Source organism: Paracoccidioides lutzii (genome assembly GCF_000150705.2).
Source record: "Paracoccidioides lutzii Pb01 unplaced genomic scaffold supercont2.1, whole genome shotgun sequence".
NCBI lineage: Eukaryota > Fungi > Ascomycota > Eurotiomycetes > Onygenales > Ajellomycetaceae > Paracoccidioides > Paracoccidioides lutzii.
Genome location: NW_015440947.1, coordinates 271561 through 286208, shown reverse-complemented (window position 1 = coordinate 286208; position 14648 = coordinate 271561). Strand labels below are relative to the sequence as shown.

Here is a 14648-nt window from a genome sequence, read left to right as displayed (position 1 = left end):
AACCAGCCAGAGCTTGAAGATGGTTGAGCATCTATAAATTGCTTCTTTATTGACTTATTCTTTGTTTCTCTGTATCCTTTATCCGCGAGTCCCGAACAACTTCTGAGAGACTCGTCAGGATGTCACTCCCTTCCGGTCCAAAGGCTGAACCTCAGTGGCAATCGCCTGAGAATACCTTTTCTCGGACAGCGGAGTCTGGAACGGAGCCTGCGTCTGGGCTTACTAGTTCTTCACGGCGGAAATCGAGTGTACCCGAGACTCCGCAAAGCCAGAACTGGGTGGGAGAAGCGCCATCGCCCTCCCCGTCCGCAAGCTCGTCCAGACACTATCCTCCCAGAACATGCCGTATCTGCCTTGAAACTGTCTTCCCCACCTTTGAGCCTGTATCAGAGAATCTCCCAGATTTCCTCCAGGCTGCTCCCCGTGTTACATACGAGTCAGCGGATCCCGAGCTGGGACGACTCATTCGACCTTGCAAATGCAAAGGGTCCTCGAGATATGTGCATGAAGGATGTTTGAATATGTGGAGACATGCGGATCCGGCATATTCTGACAGGAACTATTGGCAATGTCCCACATGTGGTTTTCAGTATCGTCTGGAGAGAATGAGATGGGGGCGATGGATCACAAGCACCCCAACCCAGCTGGTCCTCACAGTCGCTATACTTCTGCTTGCGATGTTCGTGCTTGGCTTTGTTGCTGACCCCATAATAAAGTTTTATATTGATCCGTTTGATACCATATTCTCGCGGTTCTATGATTCGGATGAAGGGGACAACATTTTCTATCCTGAAGAGGTTGAGGATGTCCGCGAGACATGGACTGAGCACTTTTTCAAGGGCCTTGCTTCTCTTGGAGTATTGTCATTTGTCAAGGTTCTATTCGCTCTTTCCCCATGGCAGTGGTGGAATCTGCGGAATTCGGGTCTGGTTGGTGGAGCTCGTAGACCTGCTGCCACTGGCAGGGATCGAGCGGCCTCCGTTAGTTGGATTGTTCTCTTAATCGGGGTTATAACATTTCTTTGGGTATGTTTCAACTTTAGATTACTAATTTTTCTTCATCTCTAATTGAAACCTGCAGGGAGTGTACAAAGGCGTACGGACATGGAGCCGCAAGGTACTTGAAAAGGCCGGTGACCGAGTTCTAGATGTCCCATTAGAGAACGACGATGAACCCACCGCCACTGCACATACACCTCCGCAAGAGCTGCTGACTTCCAAGAAGGAAGATTGATGTCCATCCATACCACCTGTTTTATACCCTTACCCTCCCCTTCCTCCCCTTCCTTCCCTTTTTTTTTTTTTAACCGTGTTGCCCCAACCTAGTGAGTCCTAGATCAAAAATAGTATTTTTTGATGGTGTGACATCCCTCTTATTTTTTATTTTTTATTTTTTATTTTTTATTTTTATTTTTATTTATTTATTTATTTATTTTTTTTTTGGCGACGTCTACTCTTGGTTCATCTGGACTTAAAACACACTACGCACTACTTAAGTTGTCACGATCCTTTCTTATGGTGTGCCAATTAGTCAAAGTGCGAATATCAATGAAACCTTCGTTAACTGCCTTTATTCCTACTACGGAGGAGATATCTTCTAAGCATCGGAACACTAAACATTTTGTTTTGCTTGTTCCACTTTGTGCTTGCGTCTTTTATCCAAGTTTAGTTGGCGGGAAGATTTGATCATAGTCTCAATCGGTATAGTTCGCTCCAGGGAATGTGCTTTGGTGCAAACCTTGATTCATGGTTCCTGTGCATCAATTACCACCCATCTAGGGGGCTCTTTTTGCTAGAAGGGAATTCTTCGAGCGTTCATTCTGGATTGAACTGTGATACATAAACCAAGTTCTCTCCTTTCTCTTTTTGGGTTTATTTTCTGAATAACTTAGTACTTGACGTAGTTATTCGCAACGCGTGGCTTATATAATGGGTTTGGAGTCAATTACTAACTAAATAGAAAGCAATCGGACGAGAGGGGGGAGGACGCATTCTTCAAAATTTCCGCCTCCCTTTGCTGGATGATCCTTGTGTTTATCTTTTGTCACTACGAAACAAGAACACATGCCCCTGTATCAATCACGGCTTTTCGCAAGACATTCCTAAGTAATGGGACCCAGCAAGGTAAAATTCCACTCGGACATTCGGCCCACCCAATTCCAGGCCATCTATTGGAGCCGCATCTCCGAACAACTTGAACCGTCCATACACTCCACACCAGCAAAAGGCAAATGGCTAACTGTCTCGCGAACGTGGAAAAAGAAAAAGCTCTCAGCAATGTACTCCACAAAATATTTCGACGGTGTTTTTGGGCATCGTACTTTTTCACGCAGGGATTCCAAGAGCGGGGATGAATCTACTCCCTTGGTGGGGGGAGTCTTTTTAAGGCGAACCACCAATGTCAGAGCTGGCCAAGTTTGCCGCTCCCTAACATAGATTCTCAATTGAGGATAAGATTAAGAATAATAAAATAATAAAAATAAAATGCTAGAGATCAGTGCCGTGTGTGGAAATTACGGCAGATAGTTAACTACATGATGTATGTCATCCTTGATGAGCCCCCGGGGCGGGGGGGGGGGGGTGTTCTTTACGACACCCAATTGCAAATGAGGTCTTGAAGAGTGTGTATGATCACACTCATCTCCTTCTGACAACTGATTTTGAATATAACCTAGGTTACAGCGGTTGAATCACCTAAACACCAGGAGCCAATTAGAAACATCATGCTGAGTGTGCCGTAGTCCTGTCAAGCATAAATGCGTTTCTTTTTTATCTTCAATTCAAACAGCCACCCGCCTCCCGTGACAGACGCCATTGGGTGAACGGTACAAGTCGAACCCAACGACGTTGTTGTCTCAGCCGGAATGCTCCCCAAACATCGAGCGGCTACCCCGTTTGGAAAGTTGCCCGAATAATCGCCGCGGGTTTTGCACACGCTCTGGCACGTTCTGCTTCCGCCGTGCGGCTGCCACCGGTTAAAGGATTCCCTGCCCGTGGCCTGATACTTACTTCATGACCTTAGTTAATGCCGAGATGAGAAATTGCTGAGGAGCGGGTTACCCATAATAGCATCATCTATTTGCGCTCCAGTTCCTCGATGGGTCGCCGGCCCCCTTTGGGCTCAAAGGCGCCGCAAGGCAACGATCATCCATCCCATCCACACAGGCTTGTCCACGGGTGCAAGTCAGCAATTTGATAATTATTCACCGTTTCGCCTTGCCCGTACGTAGCTAATACAATCCCCACACGCGGACCACCAAGCGCGGAGTGTTCACTGAATAATTAAGAATACTCAATCCCTGCTTTTTGCCCACGATGTCGCGATATTATTAAGAAATCCTCAATCAATTGAAAAAAATAGAAATTCTTACTGAGGGCTTATCTGATGATGTAAAACTTATTTTTAAGGTGATTTTCGTGTCTTTATATAATCAACTTTGGACGCTAAAAATTTTATTCAACAAATAGATTTTGCATGATTTGAGGAACTACAGAAATCAGCTAATAATAATTATTATAATTATAGATCATTCGATAGCCCTCAGCAAGGGCTTTCTTCAATTAGAGAATCTGCACGACTGACTGCCTTGTTGGGGAGAAGAAGAAGAAAAAGAAAAAAAAAAAAAAAAAAGGAAAAAAAAGGAAAAAAAAAAAAAAAAAAAAAAAAAAGAAACAAAAGGGCCCTGCTGCTTTACTGTTCACCTGCAACTCGTTCAGAACAACGCGCGGGCCAGGCCGGATTGCAGGAATCCAACAGGTTGCTCGAAGAATTATCGCGGGCCACCGGTTGGCCAGCCTTCCCTATTTCGACCTAGCTTGGTCCTTTTCATAGTTAACTCGCCGACATCACCAGTAACTCTGCATTGCTTGTTGATGACGGCACCAAATGCGGAGGCAAACCTATCATGGGGAGAGCCGTAACTGGGCAACCCAAGTATCTCTTAGGAAGCATGAAACCCTGAGCTGGATCTCCGGGGATTTGATTTCGGATTGACTCTTGCATCTTTGCTTTTCTGACGCCGTCAACGGAGGTCCTTTGTCCTTTCGCCCATATCCCTGGACCATGGACGGCTGAACCGTTGAAGCTCAGCTCCTCCTCCTCCGCAGTTCCTAACCCCAGAATAAGAACAATTCTGTTCCCACAACAATGACCTAGATCTCCCAGCATTAAGCTGGTCACTGTTTGACTCTTCCCCTTGTCATGGCCCCCGGAGTCTCCAACCCTGCAGCCATGGTGGCATGCACTCCATGTCGCGGCGTCAAGATGAAATGTATCCGGGAGCCGGACTCGACCGTGTGCAGCCGCTGTAAACGGAAGTCAATCCCATGCTTCTTTGAAGCTCATCGCCGCGGCCGTAAGGCTGGCACAAGGTGAGTGCGGTTCTATGGGAAAAAGTGGACGACTTCACAAAAAAAAAAAAAAAAAAAAAAAAAAACCATTTCTTTATCAACCGCTGCCAGCTCTTTATGTATGGTGGGGTGGTGGGGATTCTATTTTGCTTTACCGTATATGCGCGTTCTATTGCGGTTTTGGGCAGGTTACTCCTGATTGAAAACCATCTCTCTCTCTCTCTCTCTCTCTCTCCTTTTTTTTTTTTTTGGGTCGTTTGAAAAATATCGACATTTTTTAATCGTTTCTGCCAGGCTGCGACCAAGGGCGAAACAGAATCAGAGAAAAAATTCGAAAGATGCCCTGGAACCGAATCATCCTCCCCCATCCGCTCCACCAACTGAAAAATATGTAGCGGTGGATGGCGCGTCAATTGAGCGTTCAAGGCCTTCTATGGCATCCGATAGTCTTTCTCCATATGGCTTGCTCCCAAGATCCGCAACCTCTGGGAAATTCTCTATCGCGAACGTGCTCAATGCCGAAGACGAACCTCCCACACCCCATGCTACAGAGCGTAGAACGAACAGCCCAACAAGCGGTAGCTGCGCGAATGACATGAACGATCCAGTAATTCGGAATCTTGTTGATCTTCAAACAACCCAAAAATTGTTTGATAAGTACGCCTTTCTAGTTTTACACACGAGAATCATTTTTCAATTTTTTCAATTTTTTCAAAAAAAAATTTTTTTTTGTCATCGTCCAAGTTGGTGAGTGAGCCCTGCGAATAACTGATACAATATTCATCATGCAGCTTTTTCACATACATGAACCCTTTCATTTGCCAGTTTGATCCCAAGTTACACACATTGAAATACATCAGAGAGCGCTCATCCTTCTTGTTTTCCGCCGTGCTTTCAGCTGCGGCAAAGATTTTCATGCCACCTCTGTACATGAAGCTTCGCGACCATGTGGAGACCATGCTTAAAGAAATTTTGATCACTGGACAGATGTCAACAGAAATTGTCCAGGGGATTTGTCTTTTAACTTATTGGAAAGAACCAAGTGACTCGCGGACATGGCTCCTCGTGGGCTATGCGATACGAGCATCTATAGACATGGGCTGGCACAAGCTCCACTCGCCATGTCGAGATGGTTCTGCAAATTCCGCGAGAGAATCCGTGCAAACGGAGCTTGATATTCGGGAACTGCGAAGCAAAGAACGAACCTGGCTCATGTTATTTGTGTACGACAGAAGGTATGCAATCTTCCTATCTTCGCCCTGTTCTATTTAACTTCGGAACGCAGCTCTCTATTATCAATTGTGGAAAAATCTGGGATTGGGACTCACTGCATGGACACATTAATTCTAGTGTAAGCCTTCAAATGGGGAAACCGTGGATGATCCAAATGGACCCCCTGATTCGAAACGCGGGAAATTGGCACCAACATATCTATGCGGTGCCAGGCTGCGATCAAATCATGTCTGCTTTCGTACAGCTCCGTATCCTTGGATCTGACATTGTGGAGCTCTTTGGAATCGATCCTGTCACCGCAACGGCAGAGTCAGTTACCAAAGGTGAAGTTATATTGAAACTATTCAATGGAGATTTGGATAGATGGGAGGCTAAATGGTACAAAATCGTAGAAGACGGTAGGTTATCTTGACAACGTCTACATATTCGCCGAGCATTTCTACGTCGCTATAATCATATCGGATACAACCATTGGTAGAACGAATATATAATCAAGTCACCATTGTTCTAACGACAATATTTTAATATATAGTTAGCACCAATGTCGCTCATCGTTTTATTATCCGGTTTTACGGGACACATTTACGACTTCTTCTGCATTCCTTCGGTCTCCAGCTCTCAATCCTGAGTGGAAATATTTCCAAACAGGCACTCTGGGTTTGCTACACTAGCTCTCTAGAGATGCTCCGCTTAGTCGTTGACCGACTAGGTGTAACCTCCCATTCGTCTTACTGTCAAGACTCTGTTCATGTAATGGTTGCTTATGCCGCTGTTGTTATGATTAAGGTATTTACTATCGTCCCTAGCCTCTGTTATTTGGTTTCAGGCTCGCTGTTCCAAGTGTCAAGACTGATGATATACCCCAACATTCCGGTAAACATAAACTGACTCCTGCCATCCCCATTAATAGATTCTACTCTCTCTACCTGGAGAATTGCCTTCTGAATCCGAAAACATGATCCTGGATCTCATCAGTGAAACGAGTCGACACTTCAGCACGCAACAAGCCACAAACACCAGTTCTTATCATCAGAGCAGATTCCTGGAAAATATCGTGGTGCAGTACCGGAAGGCGAAAGAAGAAATATGCTCCTCCGCGAACCAATGGCTTAGACAGCAACAGAAGATGCTTGAGAAGTCCGAGAAAGGAGGAGTTCGTCTACCTTTCCTACCTCAGCCGCTTCGGAAAGGTTCCAGTTCTCTACAGTTGAATTCTTCACGCCCAATGATCACGTCAGTGCCTCCATCCACAGTTTCCGAAAATGTCCAGGTATATCCACGGCACTTGCAAGAACTCAACCAGAGCTCCTTCAACCAAAATGATGTTCAACCCTCCCGACTCCAAACCCGTCAAGCACGTACTTTACATCCTCAACCTGGCTCTCTTATCTGCCAGACGACCAATGCTATCACTCCCAAGCCCGCAAATAACAACGTCTTTAAAACTCTGGCACAGAATAAGCTGGACACTTTCATAGCTGCGGATGGTCAGAGTACTACTGTACCGCTCTTTACGGATGATATTGTCTGGGAGGATATGTTTGCGCATGCAGGGTTTAATATCAGTAGCGGGTCGTTTGTGCCGAAATTGGCAGAGACATGGGAGATGGGCAGATGAGCTGTGGGTGGGTGGGTACGGTTATGGATGTTGAAGACAAGCATCTATTAGCTGCTGGACAGTACATACATATATTTAGATTACTGCTGTTGAAGTTAGACCTAGAATGAACCACAAGCGAGGATAATAGCTCATCCACAATGTTTTATATCTTTAATTAAATGTTTCATTGATATGTTCAAACTTCTCCCTCTAGGTCGCCGTTGAAAGGGGTTTGCAAGATGAACCCAAGATACTCTTTAATAGCTACCGCCAGTTCTCCAAAGTCCAGCATATTATTCTCACTTGTCTTTTACTCACATAAATCCAGAAATCGGTCCCGTTCCCAACACCCCTCGTAATCCCATCTTTCTTCCCACAAGTCATACCCTCTTCTCCAAAACCTACACTCCGAAAAACCCAAAAATTGCCTACGAATATCCTCCAGAGATTATGTGATATTATTCCCCTTCGGCTTGTTTCCATTACCTAGGTCACCGTCGTCGTCCAACAATAGTGTCTGGGCGTCCTGATCGCCCATTTCCCTACCCGTCATTCTGTTCGTAATCATACTCGTACTCCCTCTGAAACGTGCAACGCACTGCAATATATTCCCGACTCAACCATCTGCCTACGACCATCCCAATATGGCAAATCCGTCGCTCCCATGCCCATCCACAGCCTCCTCGCCATCTCATACGTCGTCACTCTCACACGCGGAGTCTCAAAGATGCTCCCAACTTCGCCCGCCCTGCACACCAGACCCTGTACCACCCGCGCACGTTCACTCAGCACATCAGCAATCACCCTCTCCGACTCCTGTATGCTAAAGAGACAATGTGTGTCGTTTCAAATTCCAAAATGCAACGGCCCGCTCCCGTACACCCCCGGGAACACGTGTAGGGTCGACAGACGCTTCAGAACCAACACCAACTCCTCTGGCATGAGGGCGCTGGCAAACTGGCCCAGAACAATGCTCACAGGTGCCACTTGGAATTGCATACGGGTGCACAGACCACCGGTTGCAGCACAGGGTCAGCGTGGGAGGAATATAAATTGCCCGAAGGCTCCGCAGGCGCGGCAGAGAGGCTGCCGGAATTCGAAGTACAGTTGACCCAGAGGGAAGCTAGCTGATAGCTGCACACGATGAAGAACGTGGAGAGTGTGTGGGGCATGCTTTTATATATAGTAAATTGGATGGGTGCAGAGCGTCTATGAGGCAGAGGGTTAGAAGTGTGTTTAGATCGAGCTGGAAGAGGATGGCGATGGAGAGTTCCGTGGGTAAGGCGGGTACGGTTGGTTTCTGCTCGCTGGTAGGGTTGAGCGGGTGGGTTTAACAGGCAGTGGAAGTGGTAGTGGCAATGACGGTGACGGTGGGGGTTCCTGGAGAAGAGAATTGCCCGCGATATTTGGGTATGAGGGCAATTCCACCTTGAATCGTGCAGGTCGCAGTCGACGGTGTCCAATTTCCCAGATTCCATTTTTGATATATTTCATCGTGAATAGTTGTCGTAGATGGAAGAGAGGTGATGTTCTCATAGACAGGAGTTAACTATCAGGTCAGCTTGTCATACATGCCAATTCTGAACAGCCAATTAAGCATCCTTAATTGTCCTTTACATCGAAGACTCGGTGCTCGGTTCACCTCTGGTGCCATCTTGATGTATCTTGATGCATGTTGCCAGCTACTCAATCACATCTTAGGCGACTTTTGACCCATCACTTTGCCAGCATGTCTGTTCAAGAGTTGGTTATGCACTATTCGTATATTTATAGAGCTGGCAAATGGGTAATCATTTCCCATCAAAGATATTGTTGGATTCGATATTTGAAGAATTATGCAGTTGTTGAAGTTGGATTGGCCGTAGGATCTGGGGGTGGGTTTAGTAGGAATTATAAATAGAAGCGTCAGGTGTGGGGCCTGTGTGGCAGACGGAGTTAACTCTGGACCCTATCCGACAAGTCATTGCATGTTGACTCCGAGAAATAACAGCATGTAAAAGGGGGAGAAGACGGGAAGTAACAGGGGTTAATTAGGCGCCTTAAATTAAATGAATTAACACTATTAGCACACATAGCAGCAGGCATATGACAACAGCTAGCCGCGATAAATGAGCAGTGGTATGGGGCATTTCGGAACGGCCATTAAGTTAACTAGTTAGTAGTTAACTGACGGAACGGTTAAATATTGAGACATGAAAGTGAGTGGCAAATTTCCATCAGCCCAACCTATAGATGCTCGTCGCCTCTTTTTTCTATTTAAGGCATAAATTATTTGGGGTTAAGGTCCGAGAAGTAATCGCATTCGAACGTAAATATAAACAATTAACACCAGTCACTTTTGGACATAAGAAAAATTAAACCGTACAGAGGGATACGGCGATATGAATGTTGAGTGAGGAGACGAAAATGCGTTAAGCTTTTCCGAACACCCCCTCTTCGGTGGTAGCCTTTGCAAGTATGGCAACAGCTGATCCAGCGAAAGCTATCACACCAGAAAAGATGGAAACTTGGGTAAAACTGTGATATTGCTTGACCAGCTCGCCACTAATCGGTGGCCCTATCAGTCCTGCAAGCGCGGCAATGCTCATGCCCATACCCATGTATGTCCCAATGTTTTTCGGGTCCCTGGCACAGGTTGATAAGCAGACGGCCATGCCCGAGACGATGGCACCGGAGCAAAAGCCAAACAGAGTCGCGAAAATTATTATAGATGCGTTGGAGGTTATTTTTGGCCAGCATAATATCAGCACCCCTGACGAGACGCCGGATGCAATGACCATGTTGAAGCGTCCGAGTCGGTCTGCTAAGACGCCGGGGAGAACTCTGCCAAAGAAGGATGCTGCGTTCAACATGGAGAGAATGTATGAAGCGAGGACTTTACCCATTCCGTGCTCCACCGCGTAGCTTGGGAGAAAGAATATAGGGGAAAATACGCTAAGAGTCATGAGAAAACTAAAGGTGATAATTGCTACATATTCTGGCTGTTTGAATGCGGATCTGAGGAAGAAACTCTTCGTTCGTGGCGGTAGACGGGAACGGATAGCTGCGCACGAGGGTGCGAGAATGCCCAGGACAAGAAAGCCGCAGATGCGAACAGACCAGCCGAAACTCAGTGAAGCGCTATTAAACATCTTGCCAAGTGCAATTGGGAAGATGACTCCACCGATCGAAGATCCCGCAACCGCGATGCCCATAGCCGCTCCGCGTTTTTTGCTAAAATATTGAGGTGTTGCGGCCATTGACGGAGCCATGGTCATGCCCATAGATATACCCCCAAGAACTCCTTGGGCTAACATGATCTGGTAATATTCTTTCGAAATGCTCGTCATCATAATGGAAAAGAAGTGTAGTACAGCAGATGGCCAGATAATCTAATGAGTAATTTAGCAGTGTTTTCTGATTTTCCACATCGGACGCGTCTCCCTGTAACGTACCTTTGCTCCGTATCGGTCGAAGAGTGGGCCACCAACAAGGGAACCGGAAAACAAGAAGAAAACCTGCAATGAGCCAACCCAGGATATGGCTGACGGAGACGAGTCGCGCAGTTGATGTGACATATAGTACTCTTGGAATACGCTGGATGAAGACGTGTCAGAGACAGAACAGAGACCAATCCCAACGCCTGTTTGCTAAGAGACGCGGAAGACTTACCCATAGGCGTTGACGTATCCGAAAGTGCAGAACAGCACACCAGACGTGCCCAGTGCTACACTCCATGCCCTGGCACCTCCATCTGGGAAGGAATCCTCGAGCTTCTCATCAATATCAGCACGGTCCGTCGAGTCTCCCTGGTCAGAGCTCTGCAGACAATGCTCCTCCTTTGGGATTGGTTTGTCGTTCAGGACTTGGCCCGTCATGATTTGACGAATAAACAACCTCGGGAGGCTGCTCAAAGTTTAAGAAGAATAGAGATAGAAGCTAGAGGGGAAAGAAAAGGACAAAAAAAGAAAAGTGAGTCTCAGAAAGGGAAAAGCCCGGAATTTGACTCTTGAGCAGCAGTTAGCTCCTCCGCAAACGTGCTTTCTTTGTATTTGAGACTGATAGAGCTATTAAAGATATTGATGATTGATGATTTGAGAATATTGAAAATATTGAGGACCCTTCTGAAGGTGCTTCAGTGAAAGGGAAAAAGGATTGTCGAGGTATATATACACAAGTCGTGTTTATATATGAAGGAGAGTGTGTGTGGGGGGGAAAGAGACCGTCCCCGGGGTATTAGTTAACAACTGCGGACGTCATCCTCCTTTTTCTCTCCGCTTTCTTTCTCTCCATTCTCCGCATCCAGCTGATTCCAGCACCACCGTGCGCCATTGCCAGCAAAGTTCAGTTATAAAGCCAGCTACAAGTTACGCATCAATGCACGACATCGGGCAAGGAGTTGGTAACTCTGGCGCGTCAACACAGGCTAACATCGGGTTCGTCGGGCACAAAAACACCCGTGGGCCGACTGGACTTGAAATCTGGACTCCGGAGCAACGGGGATAACTTCAGCAGCCAGAAGAGATTCGTCCTGGGTCGTCCTGGACCGTCCAGGAGATAGCATGGAATGTGGACGCCCAAAATCTGACAAGCCTTCAGGTCAAACACATGTCTCCCGCCTCCAGAGCACGCTTGCCAGAAGAATAGTAATGAAAAATCCCAGGCGGGAAATTCCCGTTTGCTGTGGAGGAATCAAAGACACGCTGGATACTTATTATACATGGATTAGATGTCGAAACATCAACTTTGATGACACTGAATTTTCCCAAAGCGGGCCGAGAAGCAGAACCCTTGGAACAGAAAATAGGGCACGTGATAATGATAAAGTTAATTCACCGAAAACTCCGAATATCTCAGTCTTTTACCCCTGAAAAGCCCGAAGCTTTGAAATCAACCGCTGCCCGGTTCAAAAACGATGGGGGGAAGAAGAGCAGGCGGCAAGGAAGGGGGGGGGGAAAGGAAAGGAAAATATATGTTTGCTCGGAAGATGAGCTTGCTAAATGCATTTTGTGAAACTTCTGCTTGCGGTCATACTTTTTTTATACCCCGTTTTGCCTTGTGGAAGGAGTTGGTTAGTTAACTACGGAGTAACTACGGAGTACTCGTACAGAGTTGAGATTGAGGGTCGCACAGACTGTTGAAATTACAGGCTCCTAGGTGTAACTATGGGTATCACGAGCGGGAAATAGTGGAGTCTGCTACTCCTTATGCACGCCATCCTGCACCACGGAAACGCCGCCGTCCAGCGTGGCCTGTGAACAATGTCGTTGCCGGAATATTAAATGCGACCAGGATTTGCCATGCGATCAATGCCAAAGATCCAAAAGCATTCCGATACATGCCTGTACCTATGCGCCAGCTAACACGCCGTCTTCTCTTGCTTCTACCTCAAGACTGTGTGCCAGTCTACCTTCACAGAAACAACTACACCCACCGCTACCGCCGCAGCGGCAGCGGCAGCTGCCTCAACCTCGACCTCAACTGACTCCAAAGCCCACTGCATCTATCTCTCGAGGGAACCGTTATGGTAACACTCACGCATATCCCTCCCCTGGGACTGCAAATCTATCGGGCCAGAGTTCATATGCGGATGATCAGAGGAGTGATATGACTAGATCTGCTCCCAATGCTGGTCGGAACTTCGAGTCTGCGGTGACCATCCAGGCTCTGCTCGACCGCGTCCAGCTGTTGGAGAAGAAGTTGGCCGAGAGAGCACGCACGACTACAATTGATATATCTTTATCACCCGCTAGCAGGCTGTTAGCTCTTTTGGAGGTTCCTGCAGAGTCCGAACCTGCTGTGAGAGGGGTCTTCTCGAAAACGAGGTTTTTCGGTTCCAGTCATTGGATGAATTGTGCTAGAGAGGTTAGAGGACTTCCCTTTCTTCCCCATTTTCTTTTCTCCATTGCTATATATCCTTCTTTTTGTTTGAGGAATCACATAAACTTTTCACTCACTTTTATATGAATAAGCTGACCAAACCATAAGTTCCATACGGTGTATGGCTTGAGGAGGATGATACAGGGATAGCCAAAATATTAGATCGATGCAAGGTATTGGCAAGAGCTGCCAAAATTAGACGACCAATTCGCCAACGGGATCCTGTGGATTTTAAAGACCTTGTGCCAACGCGTGAGACCGCCGACCTACTTGTTCAAGGCTATCTCCGTACCTTCGAGACTGTCTATCGAATCCTGCATGTGCCCACTTTTCAGCAAGAATATCTTCAATTCTGGATCAATCCACAGTCGGCCAGGCCTACTTTTGTAGTTCGGTTGCTTCTTGTTATGGCTTTCGGCACTTGCTTTTATAAGGGTCAAGATGTCTCTATAACGCCACGGACAACCGCAGCGCCGTGGATCTATGCCGCTCAGGCCTGGCTAGGTGGCCCTTCAGAGAAGATCCGTGTCAATATCTCTTGTGTACAGATACAGTGTCTTCTTCTTTTAGCCCGGCAGACCTGTGCAATTGATGGTGACCTGGTTTGGATATTGAGTGGTTCCTTATTTCGAGCAGCAATGTACGTTGGTGTACATCGCGATCCACAACATCTCCCAAAGATGCCCAGCTTCCAAGCAGAGCTACGGAGAAGGCTATGGGCTTCCGTGCTGGAAATTGTACTGCAGTCAAGAATGGATGCGGGTGGAGCACCACTGATATGTCGTGACGATTATGATTGCGAACCTCCTTCGAGTATTGACGACCTGGACATGAATGCTGATGACCCCGCCGCCATGCCCTTCGTCATGGACGGATTCACACAAACTACAATCAAAATTGCGCTTATGAAGTCCTTCCCCGTCAGGAGCTGGCAAAAGCGATGAACGGTATACGCCACGAACTTTCGTACGATGAAGTGCTGAAACTTAACGGTGAGCTCATCACCATCTATCGTGAAAACTCGTTTTATCTCCTCAATTCAGGATATCCTTCGCAAGAGGAAACCACGCGACCAACTCCGTTTCAAATGAACTGCATTTCTGTCCTCACTAATAGGTTTATACTGGTTCTACACCACCCATTCGCTGTCAAATCAAAAAGGAACCCTCGATTCTATTTCACCCGAAAAAATCTGTCTCGACGCAGCTCTCCACATCCTTTCACCTAGCGGAGGTAGGAACACCACTAACAACAATTATTGCAATCCTAGCATCAATGAAAATCCAAACGCAAACTCCAGGAACTCCAACGATCACGATGACTTTTACCGCCTAATATCCCACTCCGGAGCCTTCGTCCGCAGCACCCTCATCTACGCGAAGTTCACCATCTGCCTCGAACTTCTATATCAGCTGCAGGGGGACGCCTCGTCGATCTTCCCTTCTTCCGTTCCTCCATTTCTTTCCTGTTCATCGTCAGCAGCGTCACGATCATGGCGAAGTGAGCTGCATGCCGCAACAGAGAATTACATGCAATTGGCCAAGGGCCGGATCCTGGTGGGCGAAACGAATATTAAGGAGTATCTGTTCGGCAGGTGTGTGATGGTG

The 14648-nt window shown here is 46.9% G+C and overlaps 6 protein-coding genes across 6 annotated transcripts in view; 4 read left to right on the top strand and 2 right to left on the bottom strand.

Moving 5' to 3' along the window:
- Positions 1-119: 119 nt before the first annotated feature.
- PAAG_00070 (RING finger domain-containing protein) lies at positions 120-1233 on the top strand (the record flags this gene model as incomplete). Its single annotated transcript, XM_002797485.2, has 2 exons — positions 120-1025; positions 1081-1233. The coding sequence occupies 2 exons, from the start codon at positions 120-122 to the stop codon at positions 1231-1233; spliced, it is 1059 nt and encodes a 352-aa protein (XP_002797531.1).
- Positions 1234-2108: 875 nt separating this feature from the next.
- On the top strand, positions 2109-2978 carry PAAG_00069 (hypothetical protein; the record flags this gene model as incomplete). The annotated part of the gene is made up of 3 exons (XM_002797484.2): positions 2109-2366; positions 2675-2731; positions 2808-2978. The coding sequence occupies 3 exons, from the start codon at positions 2109-2111 to the stop codon at positions 2976-2978; spliced, it is 486 nt and encodes a 161-aa protein (XP_002797530.2).
- A 1222-nt stretch (positions 2979-4200) lies between these two features.
- On the top strand, positions 4201-7200 carry PAAG_00068 (hypothetical protein; the record flags this gene model as incomplete). The annotated part of the gene is made up of 6 exons (XM_002797483.1): positions 4201-4370; positions 4644-5006; positions 5141-5584; positions 5700-5980; positions 6115-6368; positions 6493-7200. 6 exons carry the CDS (start codon positions 4201-4203, stop codon positions 7198-7200), a joined length of 2220 nt encoding a protein of 739 aa, XP_002797529.1.
- Positions 7201-7746: 546 nt separating this feature from the next.
- On the bottom strand, positions 7747-8676 carry PAAG_00067 (hypothetical protein; the record flags this gene model as incomplete). Its single annotated transcript, XM_015843892.1, has 4 exons — positions 7747-7998; positions 8063-8131; positions 8196-8391; positions 8474-8676. The coding sequence occupies 4 exons, from the start codon at positions 8674-8676 to the stop codon at positions 7747-7749; spliced, it is 720 nt and encodes a 239-aa protein (XP_015700227.1).
- A 917-nt stretch (positions 8677-9593) lies between these two features.
- On the bottom strand, positions 9594-11039 carry PAAG_00066 (riboflavin transporter MCH5; the record flags this gene model as incomplete). The annotated part of the gene is made up of 3 exons (XM_002797481.1): positions 9594-10553; positions 10617-10758; positions 10834-11039. 3 exons carry the CDS (start codon positions 11037-11039, stop codon positions 9594-9596), a joined length of 1308 nt encoding a protein of 435 aa, XP_002797527.1.
- A 1729-nt stretch (positions 11040-12768) lies between these two features.
- The window catches only part of PAAG_00065 (hypothetical protein), a gene marked incomplete at both ends in the record, with an annotated part of 2340 nt that continues 460 nt past the window's right edge, over positions 12769-14648 (top strand). The window contains 4 exon segments of the mRNA XM_015843891.1: positions 12769-13000; positions 13150-13961; positions 13967-14157; positions 14312-14645. Of these exon segments, the coding sequence (XP_015700226.1) occupies positions 12769-13000; positions 13150-13961; positions 13967-14157; positions 14312-14645 (1569 nt within the window).